We start from the raw sequence: 25,212 nt of genomic DNA, 5'->3' as shown, positions 1-25,212 counted from the left end.
TGCATGTTATGCTTGGATCATGATTATACAAGGTCAGGATATTGAAATCGCTAATTTATAAAATCAACGGATCTTCAATCTGTCAAATTAAAGTCTCAACAATTCAATCTATATGAAAACAACAGAAAACAAAATGTATTATTTTTATATTGGTGCATTTTCTCAACTGCATTATTATCTGCTTGTGGAACTGTGTGAGCAAATTGGCTTTATTGTCTGTCCAAAATCAGTCAGGAAGTCTTGATCTTTTGATGTGTTGTGCTTGGATGAGAAACATTTCGAAAGGAAGTGAATGTGGATGGTCTAGTATACTCAAACTGTATTCTTGAAGATTTTGGCTCCTTCCTCCTATAAACAGCAATGTGTTATAATCAAAAACATTCACTTTTATGTGCTGACCCAAATATTGCTGAACAATTGCTCAGGCTGTCATCAAGTCTTCGTTGAATCAGTACTTCCTCTAGCTAAACACTGGTATTACCATCCTTCCAATGTGTGACCTCTACCACTTTGAAAATCCAGGGCAGCAGCTGAGAGGGAACACCACCACTTGCAAGTTCCCTTCTAAGTCACATGTTATCGGATTTAGGACGTTATTAGTATTTGCTCATTTTCACTGGATCAAAATTTTGTAACTCCCTTCTTAACAGGCCTGTGGGTGTTGCTGCATCCTCAAAATTGCAGTGGTTTAAGAGGCAGTTCACCCCCACTTTCTCAATGCTGGCCTAGCCAGCGATGTTAACATTGTGTGAAAGAAAGTCAGAAATATGCCAAAGCCTCATTAACTCAATTTCAAAGCTAAGACCATAAGATGTAGCTGCAAAGGTAGGCCATTTGTCCCATTAAATCTGCTCCACTATTCGTGTCCTCCTTTGCTGTTTCATTTCATCCTTTGTTTCATCTGATGTTTTAACAAAAATCTTTCCCAATTCTTTCAGGTGTTAAGAAATGAAACCTCCAGCAACTCGTACACAAATGACAAATCCCTTGATCTTTCTGTCCTTCACTTCACACTGACTTCTTTGATTCTTACCTCTCACAATGCCCTCAGATCTTTTTGTTTGATATTGAATGATGAGTCCTTACTGAATGACACCAAACATCAAGCCATGGACTAGCACTGTCACTGACCTCATCTTCTCCAGAGGTTTTCCCTCCTTGCTTCTAACCAGTTCCCAAAACCTCAAACAGCTCATTTCAACCCACATAGAGGACTACCAAGGTGGACCTATCCTTTAAGCTTGCCCCTGCTCATTTCCCTTGGTCCATGCTGTCCCCACCCACATTTGTGACTCTGATTCTCTCTGTCTCAATTCTCACTTTCTAGGCTGTAACAACCTCCTCTACAATCTCCTCTCCTCTCCCTGCATCCTCCTGGAACAGAGGCCAAGCAATTTCTACTGAGCACTACTCTCTCCATCTGGCTAAATGTACTATCAAATAAAAAAAAACTGTGGTTGCTGGAAATCAGAAATAGAATTTGTTCTCTCATTGATCAATTTCTCTTTTAACTCAATTCAAATGAAAAGTATTGCTGTGTGGGTTCTAGTTCTGCCAGGTTTTTTAGTGGGGTGTCCGGATCATAAGTTGTTTCAGATACCTCACCTCACTGCTTTACTAGTACAATGATGACTGCATCATTACCATTCCCTACTTCCACTCTGACTTTCCATCCTTCTCTCATCTCTGCAATAGTGCATTCCTGCCTCTTTAATTCTTTTCTTCAACTTCCTTGTCTCCATTGCCAAGAATATGTTCTCAACAAATATCAATTATAATTCCTCTGCATCCCACAGCTACCTCAATGACATATCCTCATGCAGACCATGTCTGAGGAATCGATTCTGTTCTCCCAGTTTCTCTGCTACATTGGAACTATTCTGATGATACAACTTCCTGTACAAATGCCTCTGATTTGTCTTTTTTCTCTAACAGTAAATGGGGGTCCAGAATTAAAGAAAATCCAGAGAAGATATTTGAAGTGTATGCTAAAGTAAAGCATCCAGACTCCAGTGGTTCAGGTACAGTATTCACTTTTTTGATTACTCAGTTGTACCTTATTTGAAAGTAATATATTGGAGAAGGTAGTTTAAGCTGTTTTCCATAACTGATGGTTGGAAGTTCAAAACTTGATGGCATTCAAGCGTATTTGCAACTTTTTACATTCACCGTTTGTTAGATGCGAATTTCAAAATTGAAATGCCTAGTGCTTGAAACAAATTATTCCCTGAGGCTGGATACCCCTTCATCTTCCAACTATCTTGCTGGTGAGGCCTCTTTTGGAATACTACATCAATTCTGGTCTACCTTCTATAGGAGAGATGTTTTTAAACTTGAAAGAGGTCAGAAAAGCTTTACAAGGGTGTTGCTGGAATTGGAGGATTTGAGCTATAAGGAGAGGCTGAATAGGCTGAGGCTTTTTCGCCTGGAGCATCGGAGGCTGAGGGGTGACCTTATAGAGGTTTATAAAATTATGAGGGCATGCATAGGGTAAATAGACAAGGTATTTTTCCCAGGGTATGTGAAGTCCAAAACTACAGGGCATAGATGTAAGAGAGGGGAAAGATTTAAAAGGGACCGGAGAGAGAACCTCTTCACCCACATGCAGTGCATGTATGGAATGAGCTGCCAGAGGAAATGGTGGAGGCTGGTACAAATACAACATTTAAAGGTCACCTGGATAGGTACATGAATAGGAAGAGTTTAGAGGGAAGTGGGTCAAATGGTGGCAAATGGAGCTAAATCAGTTTAAGATACCTGGTCGGTGCAGATGAGTTGGACTAAGCATCTGTTTACGTGCTGTTTAACTCTGACTGTATGACTCCACCTTGTTTGACAGGGCCTGACAGTGTTCAACACATTTCCTGCACCACTTCTGTCATCCATTATCCTCCCTCCCAGACCAGTGTCGCCTCCTCTTTTATCCTTATCTTCCAACATTCCATTCTTCACATTTAATGATTCATCCTCTGCCGTTTCTATCAACTTCAGTGTAATTCTGGGAGAAATTTTGTCTTCCTCTATTTTATTCTTTCAGAACCTGCAGAGACACCCCCTCAGGTCCATTTCTCTATTGTACCCTTGAGCCAGTCAGTGTCTTTCCATTCTTGTAGTATTATAAATATTATACTGAAATATATTCCACTTCACTCTACATTTGTTTGGGAATGGCAGAGAGGGCCAGTTCAATCAAGAATGTTTTGGCTTTTCTCTGGTTTACAGTATGATTGATCAAGTTCATAAAGTTCTATGTTGGTCGTGAATGTCATGCACACATTACCATCTGGTCATTCTCATTCACATGATTGTGGATAAGCTATCCGTCCTCAAGGCTGAGAAGGGACCAGGAGTGCAGGAGATGCATCCAAGGGAATTGAAAGAAGGGAGAGTGGAAATTGCAGAAACACTGGCCATTATCATTCACTCAGTCTTAAGGGTGGTGCCAGAAGATTGAAGAATTACAAACTTTATGACCTTCAAAAACGATTTAGATGTTGTTTTTATTGTCATGTGTAATCAAGTACAGGAATAGAGGAGTACAGTAAAAGGTATACAAAGTCGCCATTCTCTGGTGCTATCTTATTAAACAAAAGACAGGATTAAAAATAGAAACAAAACTGAAAGAAACAGCAAAAACAAAAGGAAACATCCAGATTACTCCCCTGCCTCCGCTATGAATCTCACTGCCAGAAAAACAAAGTCACAAAGTCCATCCCTCAGTCTACGAACACCCAGGTGCCTCAAGTCCCCACACATTACCACACCCAGGACACCAGCACTTCCACCGTCGGATATCCAGACCCAGCCATGTCCTGGAATTGTGCCGCCACCGCTGGAACCGTGTCGCCATTCCTCAATGCCAACTAGCCTCCATCGATATCGTCATCACCATGAGTCCAGGCTGGGCCGATCTTGGAAATGCAGCCGCTATTGTAGCTGCCAGGTTCTGAACTGGGCTCAAACTCTATGCTGGGCCTACCACGCTGAAGAACAGCCTCATTCCGACTTACATTGCCTGTCCTGACATCACTATTTCAGTAAAGAAACCCGTCACTGCCAACCCCCAGGAAGGAACTGCTCCCACTGCTACTGATAATCTGCAGGATCCCTACCGCTGCTGCCAACACTCTAGGAAGGGGACTGCACCCACTGACAAAGGAAAGAAAAATAGAGCAAAAATAGAAGAAAGAGAGAGGAGAAAAGAAAAAAGAAAGGCAGATGGAAACAGATGAGTTGGGCTCAGGAACTGGACATGAACATTGCTACTCCACTGCCACCATCTTGACTGCTGTTAGAGTCCAGACAATTTGCAGCAGTGGAATAACTTCTAGAAACAATTATTCAGGATAGAATCACTAGTCACATGGAAAATGTGGCTTAATCAAGGAGAGCCAGCATTAATTTCTTAAGAGAAAGCCATGTTTAACTAACCTGCTACAGTTTTGTGATGAGGTAATGGAGAGGGTTGATCAGGGCAATGCTGTTGATGTGCTGTACATGAACTTCAAAAAGGTAATTGCTACAGTGCCCCACAACAGATTTGTGAATAAAAAAGAAAGCAGCAATATGGACACAGAATTAGTTGATTGATCTCAAAAGGAGAAAGTGAGGTCTGCAGATGCTGGAGATCAGAGCTGAAAATGTGTTGCTGGAAAAGCGCAGCAGGTCAGGCAGCATCCAAGGATCAGGAGATTCGAAGAAGGGCTTATGCCCAAAACGTCGATTCTCCTGTTCCTTGGATGCTGCCTGACCTGCTGCGCTTTTCCAGCAACATATTTTTCAGCTCTGATCTCAAAATATGGAGATGTTTAATAGGTATTATTTTGGGTCTGGTGAAAGATTTGGGTTTGGGGTCCTGGCCTTTCCTGACACATTAATAATCCAGATTCTGGTGTACATGGACAACTTTAAAGTTTGCAGATAATACAAAACTTGGAGGAAACTCCGAGGAACTCCAAAATTGTCGTCTTGTTTCCACAGTGGACTTTTCTGATCTTTGTACCTTGTGCTGAGATTTGCCACAGAAATGTAGCAGGGTAAAACCTGGACATACATAAAAACCTCTGCTTTTAGAAAAGAGCAGAGATATGCATCATCTTCCTGTTAACAATACCAACATTCAAACGATCAGCCAGACATGTTTAATATGCATGTTTGCGCAGAGATGGAGTGTGCTTTCACTCAGCAAGACTGCCTTCTGGTAAACACCTGTCTTAGCATTCATGCTTTGTGGGAGTCAGTTTGGACACTGGTTACTGACTTACACTGTCACCTTTGTGTCTGTGACCATCTGAACAATGTTACTGTTAACTCAAAAATGATAATATAAATGTATCTTACTGTTAACTCAAAAGTGATACAAGTATAACTGTACCTTTAGGCAACATGTTCTAATCTCAATCCATAATAACAGTGCTAATAATCTTCAGGTTTTAGGATAACATTGTTTACAGCTTTTAAGTCACCTTGTTGTACATCATCCTTAAACTTTGTTTTATTTCTATGCTATTTTTAATAATCTGTATATTAGGGCTTCATGCTAATGATCGAATGAGTCACACTTACTAAATATACTTAAGAAAATAAACCGTTTAAGGTACCCTGTCTTTTATTACTTAAAATTAATAAAAATGGGAATTTAAAGAGTAGCAACTTTAGTCTCACTGTCTATATATGTAGGTACATGTACATAGTGTGTGTGTGTATCTATATTCATTTAGAGAGATAAATCTGATTAAAAAGAAATTAATAGATTCATCTGAAAGTTATTTTGTGATCATAGCTAAAATACCTTTTTAATTTAAAACATCATCATTGAAACAGTGATGAAAAGAATTCCAAATAGAAGTATTAAGAAGCTAATACTGGAATCTCTTGATAGAATTTCAGAGCTGGAATTGTACAGTTCCAGTGCTATTGTCCAGGCTTCTAAATGTAACAGATTGGTTTTACATAGCTTTCAGGTAATTCCTCTTCCCTAAATTCTCAATTAAACCAAAAGAAACAAAAAAAAATTCATATCATTGTGCATAAAACAATTTTCTGGGAAAGAAGTAGACAGGAAACATTATGGGCTGAATCTTGCTTTCTCGCCTGCCAGTTTCATCAAGTTTCCTGGGAGCGTTCACTCCATGAGCCCTTCTGCTTGTTCCACCGCATCTTGTGAAACTCACCCCGTTAACTACCTACTCCACCCCTATGGTCTCCTTTTATCCTAGTTTCATTCTATCACTTGCTATACCCCAGAACAATTCACTGCTGCCAGGGTATTCCAGAATGAATAGCATATCTGGCATTTATACCAGGATTTTGTGCAACCTGAGAAGCACTATTGGTCTAGAGCTGCCCTACATGATTCCTGATGTTTGTCCTGGGGATTTGAAAGTGCTGATGGTCAGGTGGTGCGGAGGAATGTGCCCTCCTCTCTAGGACCAACAGAGGAGGCCACAGCAGTGAACTGGGTCAGTGCAGCTTCAGCCATTGAGAGAATGTACAGCACTGTGGGATGAAGTCCAATGTCCTTCTCCATTCTTACAGGGTAAGTGCCCCATCTTCTTTTCAATACCTCACACTCATTCTGTCTCTGCTACCATACCCTTCTCCCACTAAGGCACATGCTCTATTGTTCTCACTGTTGGCCACACATCTTCCCTCACTCATTCCCACTCACTCCAGCCCTCAAAGTCATTTACTTTGCTTGTCTTCTGTGCTGCCTACTCACTCGCTTGGGACACCCTTCCCCCATCTGTCCCAAAAGTTACAACTGTGCCACCCATTTTCTTCTCCTTTAACATATGCCTCTCTCTCCTTCCAGAAAGAATATAGCCCACAATAGAGCATAAAGGATTGACAGGTGGTGGACTGCCAACATTTGGCTTCTCACCCCTCATGAGAAGACCCTGTCTCTGACCGTCTTGAGCAGCTGACCATGTCCAAACTCCTGGATTGATATTAGAGACTCACTGTGCTGAGACCTCCTGAGTGAAAGATAACTCTTTGACTTCACTGATGAATACTGACAACCATGACAAGCTTCCTGGCTTTGTGCTTTTGCTAAGCTGCAAGGCAATACAGAAGTTCTGTGATCCTGGTTTGTCTGGCTGAGGGGCAAGGCACACAAGGGCAAGGCAAGGCAGGAATGTTGTGAGTATCCAGGTAGATTAAAAGTATATGGGTGCTAAGAGAGAAGATGAACAGATTAGTCCTGTTTAGTTCAGCGTGTATGTCCCTGAGGACACAGTAACCTTTCTGCACCTTACAATGATATTTGTCATTGTAACCTGAGGTGCAGTATTGAAGTGCAGGAGCTTCCTGTAAGTGGATCGGAGATGTGTCATAAGACTTCTTGGAACCCCATGGACATGGAGTACCTGTGGATGGTGCCCATGGAGCATGCCCTGAGATGTTGTGCGATGACCAACATGGAGGCTCTTCACAGTCAGCAGTGAGCTGCAGTTGCCAGCTACCCATTCCAACTTCCAAGTCATGATTTGTTGACATCTAGTTTGCTCATCGCAGATGGTAAAATAGAAAGCTGCTTTTAAAGAAGTGAGATCTGCAGTTAACAAGTTCATTTAACAAGCAATGATCCCATATAACAGGCAATCTACCGCTACCTAAAGGACAAGCTTCTCTTGATGCTTGGAATTTAGCAGCACCTTGTACCCAGTGTTTCTCTGGTCTTCTGATGTGGATTCTGCCACATTTCTTACCATAGCCAGAGTTGTTCAGGCTCCTATAAGATTCCGCACTGTGACCTATGATATCAGAATCTTATCATTTTTGCATTCTGGTGGAGCGCTATTATGTTGATTCTAGATATTCATAAGACTGTAATCAATTTTATAACTTCTCTGTAAATTGCTAGTATGTGGTTCATACTGATGAATGGAAATTAGCTGCTTGTACTCTGAAATACCACAAATTACAAGGTATAATGTATCGCAATGAACATGTAGCACCAACTGACGATTCAGCACATTGGTCTATGTTATTATTTAAACTTATACAGATGCATCTTCCCATGGATTTCCATCTAACACTAACAGTAATAGTGGTATTCCTTTTTCTGTAAGCATTTATCTAATTGCCATACAATGCATTTATGTATCGATAGATAATCCACAACAATTTTAGTTTTAATTGTTAGAGAACTGTAAATTGCTTAATGTATTTTGCCAAAGTCATCTTCCATTTTAAAAAAGAGAACAAACTTAGCCCCGACAATGATTGTAATTTCATGGTAGTTGTGATAGTCATTTAGAAGTTACACTGCTTAAAACAGAAAGGGTTTTTGATGTAGTAATTTCACCCACAGTGTGTACACATGATTCTTTATTACAGAGTAAATGGATTGATAGAGATCCGTTAATGTAAACCTGGAAGGCAAGAGTAGTTTCATATAACAAAGAGCTAAGTTGGGTCCATATAGCTGCACCAGATGGTGTCCATTCACATCCTCTCCGCAGGTTGTTCTTGCTACCCTCAGTGATTCTTTCATATCGAGTCCAATATAGATAAATTTATCAGTTGAGAGAGTTACAGCAGCTTTCCTTACCAATACTGAACTAATGCCAAGATACTGAGTGTAGTCCACAATCAATGTTGAGGGCATCTGGAAGTTCTACTTCCCATCTGTATACTTCTATATTTCCACTTCTAGTTCAATCAATCATAACCTGAACATGGGAGAAACCCACTGCAAAATAAAAATAATTTACAGCTCTTCCATTCTGGGTGAAAGTGGTTATAAAATTGGGTGGCGAAGAGACTGATTATGGGCTGCTGACCTTAACTATGGACTGATTTCTCTTGAAGCAGCCTGGAGAGTCCATAATGAAAAAGAATTGAGGACTGCAGCTTCTTTTACTGCCACATGGACTGCCATTGCCAGCTGAAAGTTATAGTTTGTAATGTGCTAGAACAGTTTTTTAGATTAGATTCTCTACAGTGTGGAAACAGGCCTTTCGGCCCAACCAGTCCACACTGACCCTCCGAAGAGTAACCCACCCAGAACCATTTCCCTCCAACTAATGCATCTAACACTATGGGCAATTTAGCATGGCCAACTCATCTGACCTGCACATCTTTGGACTGTGGGAGGAAACCGGAGCACCCGGAGGAAACCCACGCAGACATGGGGAGAATGTGCAAACTCCACACAGACAGTTGCCTGAGGCTGGAATTGAACCTGGGACCCTGGTTCTATGGAGCAGCAGTGCTAACCACAGAGCCACCGTGCCGCCCCAGATAATTGGCAGTGTAAGGCCACTTTTTTATACTTTATATTTGATATTTTATAAATATATTTTATATTTGACAAATATATAAGACAAAAAAAACTGCAGATGCTGGAATCCAAAGTAAACAAACAAGAGGCTGGAAGAAAACAGCAAGCCAGGCCTCATCAGGAGGTGGAGAAGTCAACGTTTTTGGTGTTAACCCTTCTGCAGGAAATGTTGGCTTCTCAACCTCCCGATGCTGCCTGGCTTGCTCTGTTCTTCCAGCCTCCTGTTTGTCTACTGACAGATCTACGAATTTGACTTCAACTTTATACCATCAGAAAGACCACCTATTTTCACCTGTTAGGCTTTATAACAATATACTCCTGGCTTGTCTGCATTCTACACTCTGTTAAGTTGAAGTCATCTAAGACTTTGCTTCCTGTGACTTGACTCCACACTAAGTTGCTGTCCTCCAACATCTCTAGGCTCACTGACCTACATTTTTTGTCCACTCTCAAAATTTCAAAAATTCTCATTTCGGTAATCACCTCCAACCCAAAAACCTTGAAAGATAGCTATGTGTCTGTAATTGTGTAGTCTGTAATACAGTTTATGTATCCCCTGTTTTAATTGCTTCCCCATTGGCTGTGTCTTCACTTGCTGAGACCCAAGTCCTGGAATATCTCTCCATTCTTCTCTGCCTCTCTACCTTGCTTTTATCCTTTAAGAAACTCCCTAAAAACCTACTTCTTTGACAAAGCTTTTCATTATCCAATCTAATATCTCCTTATGTGGCTCCGTCGTTTACTCTTAGCGTGAAACAGTCTTTTACAATACTCTTACAAAATGCCTTGAATGTTTTTGCTTATTTATTAGATTACTTACAGTGTGGAAAAAGGCCCTTCGGTGTTTAATTGTACAAGTTGTTGTTGTTAAACAGAGGATGCATCCTTCTAAGTATCGTTTAGCTTCCACACACCTTGTAATGCTGCTTCTAGGCAATTGATAGAGACTACAGGCAGGGTAAGGATGCTTTCAAGCTTCCATTTCAATCTCTTCACGACCCTGAATAAAGCTCACTGAGTTTCCATATCCAGTTACTCCTCTTCTTCCAATAACCATACCAGAGTGACCTGGGTAACTCCTATTTGAATGCTGTCCAGTCCCTCCCTGAGCTCATTGATCATTTCTTTAAAAAAAATCCTGTGCCACATATTTGCGCCAGTGAATAAATTGCTTAGATGAACTTCATAACCTTAAGAAATGCAGGTCTTTTCAATGTTTTTTGCAGCTCACATGGAAAAGAAATGTAGCACTGGGCAAATTTAGTGCTGGTATATAGCCCAGATTCCTTTCAAGGAACTGTTTGAGCACAAACTCTCAGACGCCACAGGAGAACAAACACTTAAACCATCACAGGGACAGCCTGTGAAAACAAAGAAATCATATGGGTCTCTCCTAGCCACTCATTTGGTTTGGCCGAAGGTCAAATAATCCGGTGTTAAAATGGCAAGGCTACAACCACAGTAAAACATATTAAACCAACACTTTGCGCATACCCAGCTGTCCACAGAGGAAGTAGCATAATGTGCTTGCTCAGAAGCAGACAGCACTGGCATTACTACTTTAGTGTGGAATTTGTGGCAGAAATATTTATACTGGATTTATTTTCAAACAAGTAACGATGATTGCATTGATGTTGGAAGACGGTACACTTATGGGACAAAAATCATTTATCTTGACAGCTGGTGAAATCCTGTAACTGTTTCTGATTGTTTCATACTTCATAATAAGTGGGGAAATTAATATTGATTTTTATGAGTGCACGGCACAATTTTAAAGTCACCAGCTTGGTTACTGTTTCAGTTCTCTTTGAGGAAAAGATTTTTTTGGATTTCTTGAGGAACTTGGAATAGATATTTATAATGATGTTTATACTTTCACATAAGAAAGGGCAATGCTTTGGGTGAGCTCACTTTGTCCATTTGAAAATTTGAGGTTTGCATCTGATATTTTTCATTCAGCATATCAATACAATGTAGAATACCTGTGACATTGTTTGCAATGAGCTAAGGAAAACTAATTCCTCCTTTTATTGCAATGCTTGTGGTTAAAAATTGTATTTTTTTTCCAATTAACTTTGTCTTGTGCTATTATGCTCAACTTGATGGAGCTGCTAGTTTTTTTTTCCTTGTATGTTCATTTTGAATGTTTGTAGTATTATCAAAGCATTTTGCTTTTTTGTCAATTCATTCATGGGAAACTGGCATTGCTGGCCAGGACAGTACATATAGTTGCATAGTTATAAGTCTGAGATGGCTAGCTGCCAATGGAACCAAGTGCAGTTCGATAATAGTTGGAAATATACATGCAGATTCAATTCCTCAGTGTTGTTGAACGCATAGTTATGCTTCCCCAATGTGAACATAACAGAAAGTATTGAAAGAAGAATTATCAGACCGCACATCAGCACTATTCATCTTTTATAAAGCAACATAAGAACTATTGCTAATGGAGGTCATACAGCCCCTTATGCCTGGAAACAGAAGAAAATAAATACTTAGCAGTAGGAGAGAATTCTCTGAACTTGGCAAAAATAGTATGTTAAAATGGCATGTTGGCCCTATTGGTAGCAATCTTTCCTTGGAGTTAGATGTTTTAAGCCCCATTATAATTTTGAGTATGTAAGGTATGCTTTGTCTTGGAGTGTAAGCCAGTCACGCTTGCAGCACTCTGATCCCCTGCTGGACATTAGCTGGAGCTGGATCTTGTACAACGTAAAATGGTCTATGATGTCAATTCACATTGTTTTCACATTTTTGTGGGCTTTGTGAAGGTCACGTGCCATCTTGGTATTTACCGTCCGATCATGTCAGAAGAATCCCTTGCAATGTCAATGGATTTTGGGTGTTGAATTGTGTCTGCATTGAGTTGAATTACCTGTTTCAGCATTAATTCCACCTTAGATAAGAAGTGTGATAACCTCTTTTCCCACACTTTAACTACTGTATGGTTGCTAAATAGTTCATCCCATAAATCACCATACTTACAACATGCTGATAGATGATTAAATTCCATTAAAAAAACTCCTACTGATTCTCCCAAATGCTGAAATTGGTACTTAAATCTCACTTACTCATTCTAGCATGAACTTTCTTTTCAGGCTAAATGATGTACTAATACTAATCAATCTGTAGTTTGTTCTCCTATACTTTGTCTTACCAGAATATAATTGACTATTAGACCCACAACATTGATGATGGCACTGTTCTTTTGTATGTAAGCCTGAAGCTGCTCTATAGCATTGAAATCTGTGCTTCCAATGGTCTCACTTCTGGCCTCATTGTCAGCCATTTATATTATTGAATGGTTAAGGTAATGGCAAGGTCTCCATTGGAGTTGCCAACCTTATGGACTATTGTGCCTGAATGACCTGAGTGAGTACTTGGGTTGTTCCTTCCAATTTGCGAATTATTTCCATTCTACGCTTTTCCTGTGTAGGGTATTGCCTGTTGGTGTCTGATCTTTGAATCTGCTAAGGTTTCTTTTCCTTTGTAGATCTCCTGCACTGTAGCACTCGAATCCAAATCTCCTGATATATTTTCTCTGCCTTTGCATCTGTCTACTTTTCCAGCTTGAAAGTCGTTTGAGATCCTGGCTGCCTTCCTGTGTTTGATTCAGCTGCACTTTGTGGTCCTGTCCTGCATGTGGAGTCTTCTCTTTTCAGGAATTCACAGTTATTTCCCACACAAAAGCTGTTCCCTGTGTGGTACATTTCCAATCAGGTTGTGCACAAGAAAGTTCCTTTTGAGATATGCATATGCTTTCCTAAGTATTAATCTTAAAGAGACCATGCAGTGCTACAAACTGGCTGGGCACGACAATCAAAAACAAGTGCTAGCAAAATGAGAGTATAAGATAAGAACAAAAGCTTACTGTCTTTAATATAATGAAAAATGCCAAGGCTCTTCATGAGCATTACCTAACAAAAATACCCACAGAGCCACAAAAGGAAATTTTAAATCAGATGGAAAGTAGTTTGTTGTGCAGAACTTTCCTTTCTTCACATTGACATGCAGTTTGGGAGGCATGTCTCCAGCTACAAAAAGCAAGAGAAAATCTCCACCTGAGACAAATGATGGTCTTTGAATTTGAAACAAACCCACAGACTGCTGGAGAAACTCAGCAAGTCTCACAGCACCTGTGGAGAAAACCATTTATATTGGTCTTGAAACATTACGTCTGTTCCTCTCTCTACAGATGCTGCCAGACCTGCTGGGTTTCTCCAGCATTATCTGTGCTTGTTTCCAATTTCTACCATCCACAGTATCATTACTTTTATTCAAGTATTTAAATTTTATCATTGCTTAAAATAAAATCATGTTTTGTCAAAACTTTTCATCTTGCACATTTCAGGACAATTTCCAAACAATACCAAGTATAAAGGAAATAATCTTTAGACTGTAAGAGAGGATAGAGTTGATTGATTAGCGAGTAGACTCAGATTACTTGAGGTATTGCTATAACAAATGCATTAGTTAATGTTGACTGACTGTTAACTGCTTAGCTCTGTTTAAATTTTAAATCATGCAGGCAGACTCTGGTCAAGGCATTGCCTTGAGAAACGAATAGGGGAACAGCTGTCAACTATTTTGTTGAGTTGAAACCGGTTCAGTGTTTGCAAAGAAAGGGGCCTGCTTAATAAAATAAATAGCTTCCAGTACCCACTAATGCCGCACACCTTGTTTACCCAACTGACATTGCTATTTTAGTTGCAGCATAATTCGTTGCATAGGAATTTAGAATTTGAACAAAGATTGGCTGTTAACTGTTAGTCATCATTACCCCTGGCAAAACCATTATCATCCCAAGTCCATTTGGCAAATAATTAGCACTCTACTCTCATACAGTTTTTTCCATGTTTTCTCTTCATTTTTGAATTTCTTGCACATTATCTTGATGAGTCCAAGGTAGTGCTACATGCAAATACTTGTATGATTATAAACCAGTTGTTTTATAAATTGTATAAATTGTTCATAAAGTAGGTGAGTGGGTTTGATACCCTCTGCTTTGAATTTCAATTTATCCTAGTTTAAGCAAATTCAATAGCATTTTAGCATTGAATTGGTCAAAACCTATTTTGACTTCCTTTCTACCTACTGCCTGAAAAAGATAGTAAAATAAATAAAAGTGGAAACATTCTCCGTTATTATTAGGCTTTGGGAATAATCTTCAGATTGCAGTTATAAACAAGGTAACTTTGAAGAGTTCCTTTTACAGTTAACCTAGGTCCAGTGAATTGACATTACATTTAATGCTTAACATGACTGAGTCACACCTTGCCAGAGATGACACTGTTCCTCATTACTCCCTGCACCACAATAGAGACTTTGCAAATGAATGTGCCTCATGTTTCTGTGGTAGTAATTTGTTTGAACTAAACCTGTACTACTTTGTGTAATGCTGCGATTTTGTTTTCGTCCACCTGAGATGGGTCCAGATTAAACATTTCATCCAAAGTGCAACAATTCTGATAGTGCAATACTGCCACAGTACTGCATGGACATAACAGACTGGATGATGTGCTATTAAAGCTGAAGTATTAGAGCTGGAAGCAGAAACTTCAAGACCTGTGCATCACCCAATCCCTTTTAAATCTACTTTTAAAATAATTTACTGGTAAATCCCTTCCACAGGTGTTATATGATAGATTTTGAGAGTTAGCCAGTTGCTTGAGAAACTTGTCCCTAAAATTCTTGAAGCCAAGCAGAATAATTGTTAACAGATGTAAGTTACTTTTAATTTATGTTCACTATTTTGTAAGACTGACTAATCTTTAATGGAAATTCAACAATTAGCTCCTTTAGGTCACTAATTCATTCACAGTTTGAAAATCAAACAGATGTTTCACCGTCACACCATCATTCCTGGCAATGCATCACCTGTTCCAGACATGCCCAACATTATTCAGCTTTTAACTGTGGGGAACTGTTAACGAAAAGATACATTGATTTAACTTCAGCCTAAATTGCAAAACATTACTAGCTGACAGGCTGTCTGGAAATCCTTGATTTATGTTGAGCAGACTTTTCGATGAGACATTTTGGTTATTCTTGGAGCTCAGGCCGAGACACCTGTGGTGCAGGCATATCCCAGCAGGTGGCTTTTTAAGAACTGACTCAAGAACATATCGAAAAAGTTTACAACATGGTACAGTCACTGCACTCTGACTATTATACTAAGATCAGGTCTGCATTCTGGTGAGTGAACAATAATAGGTTTTACTAAATGTAGCACAATACACTGAAGCAAAAGGGAGAGAGCCTGGCTCGGACCCTACATAGGGAGGTCCAGGCTGCATCATCTTCTGATGTCATTGTGACAAACTTAGGCACATGCTCAGTAACTACAATTTGATCAAACTTATTGTTAACTCTTTATTATACATTCCCACCCAAGTTCTTTCACTATATCCCACTTAACCATAAACCTTGATCATTAACAACAACAGAAACAGAAATTGCTGGAAAAGCTCAGCAGATCTGGCAGCATCTCTGGAGAGAAATCAGAGTTAATGTTTCAGGTCAAGTGACCCTTCCTCAGGATCTTTAATCATTAACATTTTGTTTCTTGCTCCTATTTCTCCTTCATAGAGTCTCTTCTGGCTAAAGCATCAAAGAAACCATATTCTCAGCCCCTTGGTTGGGACAGACAACTCTGTAGTTTTCCTCAGAAGGGGTAGAGCTTGGGAAATTGGTTTCCCACCTCTGCTAATCTGAATGCAGTGTGATGATCTTAGAGCTGGTCTAGAGTGAACATTTTCATCTTTGGATCTAACTGCCTTTCAGACCCACTCAATCAGCACATTGCAGATTCTACTCATTCGCTGTTTAAAAAAAATCCTGTATCTTTTAGTCCATTTACCAGTTACCCTAAACTTGTATCTAACCCTTACCACCAAAGGCTATAGTTTCACTCTAATTTCATGATTTTCAATACTTCTATCCAATTTCCCCTCTCTCTCTCTCTCTCTCTCTCTCTCTCTCTCTCATTTAAGGAGATCAACCATAGCCTCTGAGTCTTTGAATCTAATGAGTGACTGAAATCTCTCATCCTTAAAGCCATTCTCATAAATGTTTACTGGACCCTGTACAACACCACAACATCCTTTCTGAAGCAAGCACCCAGAATTGGACATAATATCCAAGTTAAGGCTAAACCAGGCTCACAATAATGTCCTTGATTTTGTTCGCCTCAATTTACAAAGACCAGGATCCTATATGTCATTGTAAGCACCTTCTTAACTGACTCTGAAGCAAGCACCCAGAATTGGACATAATTAGATTAGATTAGATTACTTACAGTGTGGAAACAGGCCCTTCGGCCCAACAAGTCCACACCGACCCGCCGAAGCGTAACCCACCCATACCCCCACACTTACCCCTTTACCTAACACTACGGGCAATTTAGCATGGCCAATTCACCTGACCTGCACATCTTTGTGACTGTGGGAGGAAACCGGAGCCCCCGGAGGAAACCCACGCAGACACGGGGAGAACGTGCAAACTCCACACAGTCAGTCGCCTGAGTCGGGAATTGAACCCGGGTCTCTGGCGCTGCGAGGCAGCAGTGCTAACCACTGTGCCACCGTGCTGCCCACCAAGCTAATATCCAAGCTAAGGCTAAACCAGGCTCACAATAATGTCCTTGATTTTGTTCGCCTCAATTTACAAAGACCAGGATCCTATATGTCATTGTAAGCACCTTCTTAACTGACTCTGCTACCTTCAATTATATTTTCCCTCCAGATCTGTCTGATCCTGTTCTAATTTTGGAATTGTCTGCTTGATTTCATATAGCCTCTTCTTCTTCCATTAAAATGTATTTATTCTCTGTACTAAAATGTTGACTTCACCACCTCCTGATGCTGCCTGGCTTGCTGTGTTCTTCCAGTCTCCTGCTTGCGTACCCTAAATTTATAGGCAGCTGGTCTTCCCATTCTTCCAGTCTGGATATGTCCTCTCAAAATTTATAATTCACAACACTTCCATTGTCCACCTACAGAACGATTAATACAGAAAAGTTTTGGTAACTTCAAATTCTGGAAAGCAAATTAATGTTGAAAGGGTCTATTGAAATGAATCCTTGTGTTATAAATTGTGTTATAAATCAGACATTAGCCATGTACCAATGGGTTCTCATCCAGAGTATCCAGGGTATCCAGTAACATTACAATCTAAACCAGGACTGCTGTTTGAACTTTGCTATCCTGGATGGATTTTTAAAAAATATATTCACTCATGAATGATGTTTGAATAAATAAAACAAAGAATTGTGGACGTTTTCAATCTTAAACAAACAAAAAAACTGAAATTGCTGAAGAAACTCAGCAGGTCTGACCAGTATCTGTGGAGACTTAACATCAAAATTAACATTTGAATCCAGTGAACCTAATCTTGCTGAATGTCTTCAGCAATTTCCATTTTTGTTTGTTTGAATAAAGGTTAGCTATGTCAGTAAGACAGCTTTCATGTGATATAATTGTGTTCCATGTCATGGGAGGGCAGAAAAAACAAGAATCCAGTATCAACCATTTAAACAAGATCTCCTTTCAAATACTGCAGTATAATAAGTGCAGCCATCAGAAACTGCACAATCTCACTTCCTGTATCCAAAAGAAAATCACAGGGATAAAGCAAAGGGAAATTGAAATATTGTAAATTATTTTTATGCATTTCTTTCAGAAAATGGCTGTGCCTCTCATCCCTGTGCAGGCATTGACAATGGCTATCCATCTGTTTCTGGCTGGAAGCGTTTATGGAGGTGCCTACTACCAAATGAAGCAAATTCCACAGCAGATCCCACAGATGCAAATGCACGGACAGGTCCCACACATGATGCACCTTAGGAAAGAGAGCCCTCGCATGCAGCACATGGGCAAGGAGATGCCACACATGCCCATGCATAGAAAAGATTTACCATATATGCACCGCTATGGAAAAGAAGTTCCTCAAATGCATGTGTTTGGAAAAGATGTCATGCCTCAGAAGGAAGCAAAAGGTAAGACTTAAAAATTGTACGTTAATTCTTAGATTATTTAATTTTGTGCAACAGAAGGCAGAAAGATCCCACATTCAGTCTCTGATCTGGAGTTGGAATTGTTTTTAAGGCTGGTAGAAAAAAAACAGTCCCTTAAGATATCAGGACAAGTGGATAGAGTGGTTAAGAAGGCACGTGGTATAATTGCCTTTATTAGTCTGGCGTAGAGTTTAAGTGCAAGGAAGTTATAGTGGAACTGTATAAAACTTTGGTTAGGCCACAGTTAGAGTATTGTATGTTGTTCTGGAATCTATATTGTCAGAGGGGTGTTGACAGTGTTGGCGAGTGTGTGAAGGAAATTCACCACGATGTTTCATGAGCTGGAGATTTTCAGTGATGAAGAAAGATTGGACAGATGGGTTGTTTTTCCTTCGAGTAAAGGAGATTGATAGGGGGCATGATTGAGATTTATAAAATTATGAGGAGCATAGATAGAGTAGACAGGAAGAAATTTTTCCCCTTAATGAAGAGATCAATGACTGAGGGCTTAAATGTAGCATAAGGGGCAGAAGGTTTAGGGGAGATATGAGGAAACATGTTTCACTCAGAGGGTGGGTGGGAGTCTAGAACTGATAGTAAGTGTGGGAGAAGCAAAAACTCTTGAAACATTTAAGAAGTATTTATGTGCTAAGGCATACAAGTTTCTGGGTTAAGTGCTGGAAAATGGGATTAGAATAGGTGGTTGTTTTTGACCACGATGGACACAGTTGTTCAAAGGGCCTTTTTCTATGCTCCAGATCTCTATGACTATGGCTCTATAACTTTTAAGTTGCTATTATCTCCATTATTGTGGAACTGATAGGGTTTCTGTACAATGGGATCTATAACAAGCCTTATATGTTGCCAGACCTGCTAAGCTTCTCCAGTTTCTGACTTTGTTTAATAAACCCATACTAGTTTTCATTAATTAACTCGCATTTTCGATGTGACTATTAATTGTGCACCACATTGTTTTTTTTCTAGAAGTTTCCCCTCTACTTAAGTTAAACTGACTGACCTGTTGCAGCTAGTCTTTTTACCTTTATTTGAATAAGGATATAATATTGTAGTGTTGGGCTGAAAAATTATATCTTCAAACCAGACCATTAAGGTTTAATTGTTACGGATTAATTGGACATGGCAATGAGCAATTGAAGTAAAGTGGAAAAGTACATGAGAAATAGGCCTAACACAAAAATGGTCTGTTTTGACTGGGGGGAGTCTGCCTGACCTTGAGGGTAAGTGGGAACTGTTTGTATGTACTTTTCACCTATTTTTGAGGCTGGAAAAGAACAGAAGTTATTAGAAAATGGGAATTCAGCACATAACCTAAGATTCAGAATAGTAGAAATATCAGGGACTTTGCCCCACTCATTGGACTTCACACCATCGGGCTGGGATTTGCAAGACCAGTGCCATGGAATCTCCGATAGACCTCTTAGTGCCACTGTAGACACAGCCCTTAATGGAGAGAAGATGGTGTGAGACTCACTTGTTCGTGTATACTTGTGTATATTATGCACTTTTAAGCCAATACATTCACGCATTAGTTTGCATGTGTTTCTAATATATATTAAATAGATTAAACTAATAAATTTGCTTCCTATTAAAGTGCATGTATCATCTTGTAATCATTTTAATCATACCTTAAATAACCCATTAGGTACTTTAAACGTAACCATACAGACGTTTACAATGCTATAATCTTTTGGCCACACCCCAAGTCCAAGGAAGGCTGAAAATTTACAGCCAGTGTCTTGGCAATTTCCATTCTCATTTTCCTTGGTACAAAGGGAAGTTGAGTAGATTAGGCCTGCACTCATTGGAATATAGAAGAATGAGAGGCAATATAGAAGAAATGGAAAGCCTCAGACCAGAGGGCATAATCTCAGAATAAGGATTGCACATTTAAGACAGAGATGAGGTGGAATTCCTTCCCTAAGGGTTGTGAATCTGTGGATTCTTTATCACAGAGCGTTTTGAGGCTGGTCCATTGAGTATACTCAAGGCTGAGATAGACAGAATCTTAATTAGTAAGGGAATCAAGAAGTTTGGGGATCTGAGGACTATCCGATCAATCATGATCTTATTGAATGGTGGAACGGACTCCTTGGGCTGATTTGCTTACTTCTGTTCCTGCATCTTTTGGTTCTATGCATAAGTAGCCTTTTTGATCCCTAATGGGTTCCACTCCTCCTCAAATGACCTTTAAACATATTTTCATGTCTATGGAAGGCATTTAGCTTTCCTTTTCATGTTGGCTGTCAGCCTCTTTTCCTTCTTCTCCTTTTCTTCTCTTAATTGATTTTCTCTGAATCTTCTATATTCAGCTCACTTCCCAATTGTATTCTTTACCCACTCATAAGCACACATTTTCTTTCCTATCTAAACTTCTATTTCTTGATCATCCTGGGGGTTCAGGTTTTGACCATGACAGGGATACCTCTTCTTGAAGGTAGCCCATTGCTCAACTATTGTTTTTCCTGCCAAACTTTGACTCTAATTTATTCTGGCCATATGCATTCTTATCCCATTGAAGTTGGCTTTCTCCCAGTTTATTATACTTTCTTTGGATTGCTATTTGTTCTTTTCTATAGTCAACCTAAAGCTTATGGTATGTGATCTATGTCCCCTAAATTATCTCACCGACACTCTTTCTATCTACTTTTTATCATCTCATTGCCAAGAGCAGGGTCTAGCTCCTTAACTGCATTTTCACTCACAGTAAAGTGATTGGGTTGATGTTGCAGCGAGGAGCCCAGCAAACACGATCCTAACAGGACTCCGCCATCTTGGATCCCCCAGAGCAGGATCTAATAGTGCCTCTTTTGTTGTTGGAATTGAATTTTTTTCTTTGGAACACCAAAGTAATTTTTATTTTACACTGTCTTTTTCACTCCTGGTATCTCAGTCAATGTTTGGAGAATTAAAGTCCCCCATTATAACTATCCTATAACTACATTTTGCACTTCTCACAACTTGCTCGGAATTTTTTGCCTACTTTCTTCTCATAGGTTGGTAGTCCACTGACAACACCGAACAATGCAAATACACATTCTTTGTTTCTTTGCTCCGAATAGATTCCATCCTTGTTGACATCACTACACCTCTGCCTTTTCCTCTTTTCCTATCTTTTCTGTTATACCCTGTATCCAGGAACATTTAAAACTCAATCTTGCCCTTCCTGGAGCTAGATCTCTGTAACAGCCACCATGCTGTCTTTCCATATCAAATCTTCATGATTTTATATACTTCAGTTAGGTCTTCCAACAATCTCTATTGTGTCAATGAAAAGAAGCCTATGCTATCCAATCTTTCATCATAACTAAATTTCCTCAGACCAGGCAGCAAACTCGTGATTAAATTTTATCCCTTCTCTAGTGCAATCATAATTTTTCTATATTGTAGTTACAAAAACAGAATGTAGCACTCCAACTGCAGCATTTTTTAAAAACAAAACTAATTTATGCGATGTGGGCATCATTGGCTGGGTCATCATTTATTGCCCATCCCGAACTGCTCTGAAGAAAGTGGTGGTGAGTCACCTTCTTGAATCACTGTAACCCTTTATAGGAGGTAGACCCACAATGTTGTTAGAGAGGGAGTTGATGGTGCTTTATACAGTTCTAGAAAATCCTCCTGGTGCAGATATTCTTTGTCTTGCTTAATAAATTATACTGTCTGTCTTCTTAGCCACTTTACCAGTCACATTGGCTGTAGGTCAGTTGGAAGTTCCTTTGCCTCCAAGTTACAAGGTTCAAGACCCATTCAAGGCCTTGGTCAGAAAAAAGTAAACACTGACAATCAGGTGTAGGACTGAGGGAATGTCATATTGTTACAGGTGCTGTTTTTTGGATTGCATATTAAACCAACATCTAGCCAACTGGCTTAGTAGATACAAAAGATCCCTTGGTACTTTTGAAGAAAATATTCCCTGTATATGCAACACTGATCCATTAGGCAATATCACAGAAGTAGATTATCTGATAATTGATATATGGCTATTTGTAGGAGCTTGCTATATGGAAATTGACTGCCATATTTCCTATGGATATGATTATACCTCTCTAATATTTCATTGGCTTTAAAGAAATTTGAGGTGCCTAGTGGTTGGGGAAGAATACTATAGGAATCCAAGTCTATACTTTTCTAACTGTCCAACCATCTTTAGAGATTTGTGGACAAGGTCCTTCTGTTCTGCTTGGAGTTTACCTGAACTAGCTATTCTCAAGTCTTTCAAGTTTTCATTTGTCTCTAGAACCCAATATTTAATGCAATCCGTTTTTCCTTCTGGCAATATATGTATTGTAATCTGACTGCAAATCATAGCATTTAACTGCTAACTTTTCCAAAAATTTAATCCAGGCCAAAAGGCCCTTTTATCTCAGAGTTTTGCTCTTTTGCATTCCATCATCCTTATCTTTAATCTTTATTCATTTTTCTTGTTCTTACATTGAACGTAATTATTTGATGTTTGCTATTTCAGCATTTTTCATTATTGCCACATTGCTGCCATGGCCCATTTAATTTTCCAAAACTAAGCCCGGCAATTCTGTTTTCTTTTATAGACTTGACGCATGCTGATCTGTACAACAGTCCTGAATACTCTGAATACTCCTGAATACTCAGAAAAGAGCCATATATATTGATTTTTAGTCCATTTTATTTTGGAAAAACTAAAGAAGTCAATTAAATTGCTGTTCCAATTGCATTTGTGTTTGGTATATTTCATAGTATTAGCCACCAGAGGACTCTCATTGTCAATAATGTACTTGCTTTCATCTAAGTGTGTGGTTATAATTATTGTGACTCATTAAAATAGTCTTTTTTTCCATTTTTGCAACCAGAAATATTCTCAATATAAACAAATTCACAGTATGTTTGAGAAAGGTGTATTTTCACGGGGAGTAGGGTGAGTATGCATTGAGCTAAAGTTGATTGAAGTGGAGTGAAAAGCTTAAAGAGACAGTTCAAAGCTCAAAGAGAAATGTTCAAAGAGACAGCTGACAATTGTTCCAGTGCCAAAGGTACAAAATTGCCCTAAGATGTTTGGTATTAAACTATGAGCCTCAAACAAGAATATGCAGTGTTGTACAACATACTTCCTCTGGCTTCTGGATATTACACAGTGAAATTTGATAATGGTGCTAAAGCATTGTCCTTCATGGTTAAATTGTGCACAGGAGCGTTTTCTTTCTGTTGTGGAGATTGGAAGAAGGCAAGCAAAATTGTTATTTTCCCCATCCTTGTGCCAGAAAACCAGTTTAAAAAGTCACTTAATGAAAAGTGTATCTGTGAAGCCTTCTTTGCAGTACAGTGTAACCATATAAATCAGGTCAGAACACATTGTCTCTTCCCTTGCACACTATACTACTGTGATAAAATGATGCATGGCTGTTTGAATGTTCTCCAAAAGTGTTTTGCCAAGGAGTTTTTCATGAAGACAAACAGAAGCTGTGTTTAGTGTAACACAACCTCTGCGCTGACATACAGAAGTTTTGCTCTAATAGCCTTATTCATGGCCTCGCTTAAGATCTTAAATGGTATAAATACAGCTTAGCTTCTATTCAACATATCTTTACCCCTTCAGATTTGTGTTTCGGCTTTGTACTAAGTGGGTTATGTTTCAACTTTCTGACAATTGAAATGAAAATCAGTGAGTTTCTAGAACAGACAATTGATCTATAATTATTCATGTACATCCAGGCGACCAGTTGAAAAGTTACCATACAGATGTTTGCAGCAGAACAGTTATTTGTCTTACCTCATGCAACAGACCAGTTTGTGGCCCCTACATTTTACTAAACAATCATTCTAAATACTACCTACTTAATCCAGTATCAACTGTACAAGTGAATGATCATGAAAGTGCATGTTGACAACAACATAAAAAACAGTTGACAAAATGGTCAGGGATCACTTATTACCGTATAATAGATATATAGCCACTAGTTTAGACTGGCTCAGAACTTGTTGCTTGATAACAGTGTTGTGATACCTTCTATCACTTCACTTATGATCAAGAGTAGACTGATGGGCTGGGTTGGATTTGTCCTGACTTTTGTGTATAGGACACTCCTGGGCAATTTTTCACATTGTTGGGATTTATAGAATCTTTACAGTGTGGAATCAGGTCATTCGATCCATCAAGTCTATAAAGATCCTCCAAAGAACTGCTTCTTTAATAAAGGAAGACATTAGTGTGGTGATAAATAGCACTGTAAGTGCAACAGATTGTAAAGTGGAAGCACACAGCAAAGGCTTCTACAGTTATATAAACAGAGAGGAGCTAAAGTGAATGTCAGACCCTTGGAGGATGCTAACTGGGGAATTAATAACAGGTAACCAAGAAATGATAGAAATCAAACCAATATTTTGCGTCAGCCTTCATGAGGACACTATAAACATGCCAAAGATATCAGATAAGAAAGATGCTAATGAGAGGACTGTTCTTGTATCAGTCTCTACAATGAGAAACAAAGTATTTGGCGAACTAATGGGATTAAAGGGAGACAAGTCAATCTAATAGCCCATATCCAAAGGTTTTAAAGGAAGTAGCTGCAAAGATAGCGAAGGCATTGGTTGAACTGTTCCAGCAGTCACTGGATAGAGTCATTTAGCACAGAAACAGACCTTCGGCCCAATTCATCCAGTTCTGACCAGATTTCCTAAATTGAACTAGTCTCATTTGCCTGTGTTTGGCCCATATCCCTCTAAACCTATCCTCTCTGTGTACCTGCCCAAATGTCTTTTAAATGTCATAATTGTACTCACCTCTATTACTTTCTCTGGCAGCTTGTTCCACATATACACCACCCTCTGTGTGAAAAAGTTGCCCCTCCGGTCTCTTTTATATCTTTCCCCTCTCACCTTAAACCCATGCCCTCTAGTTTTGGACTACCCTACCATG

General features: G+C 39.3%; 1 protein-coding gene across 2 annotated transcripts in view; it reads left to right on the top strand.

The window, feature by feature from the left end:
* The window catches only part of LOC122555293 (collagen alpha-1(VIII) chain-like), a 138,799-nt gene that overhangs the window by 100,705 nt on the left and 12,882 nt on the right, over positions 1-25,212 (top strand). For both annotated transcript variants that reach the window (XM_043701141.1, XM_043701142.1), the window contains 2 exons: positions 1,936-2,021; positions 17,969-18,284. In XM_043701141.1, the coding sequence (XP_043557076.1) occupies positions 17,972-18,284 (313 nt within the window). In that variant the 5' untranslated portion in view covers positions 1,936-2,021; positions 17,969-17,971. The remainder of the gene's footprint in view (positions 1-1,935; positions 2,022-17,968; positions 18,285-25,212) is intronic.

The sequence above is a fragment of the Chiloscyllium plagiosum genome, chromosome 12 (assembly GCF_004010195.1).
Source record: "Chiloscyllium plagiosum isolate BGI_BamShark_2017 chromosome 12, ASM401019v2, whole genome shotgun sequence".
Taxonomy (NCBI): domain Eukaryota; kingdom Metazoa; phylum Chordata; class Chondrichthyes; order Orectolobiformes; family Hemiscylliidae; genus Chiloscyllium; species Chiloscyllium plagiosum.
Note: the sequence above shows the minus strand (reverse complement) of the source record. Positions and strands in the feature narration are given on the sequence as shown.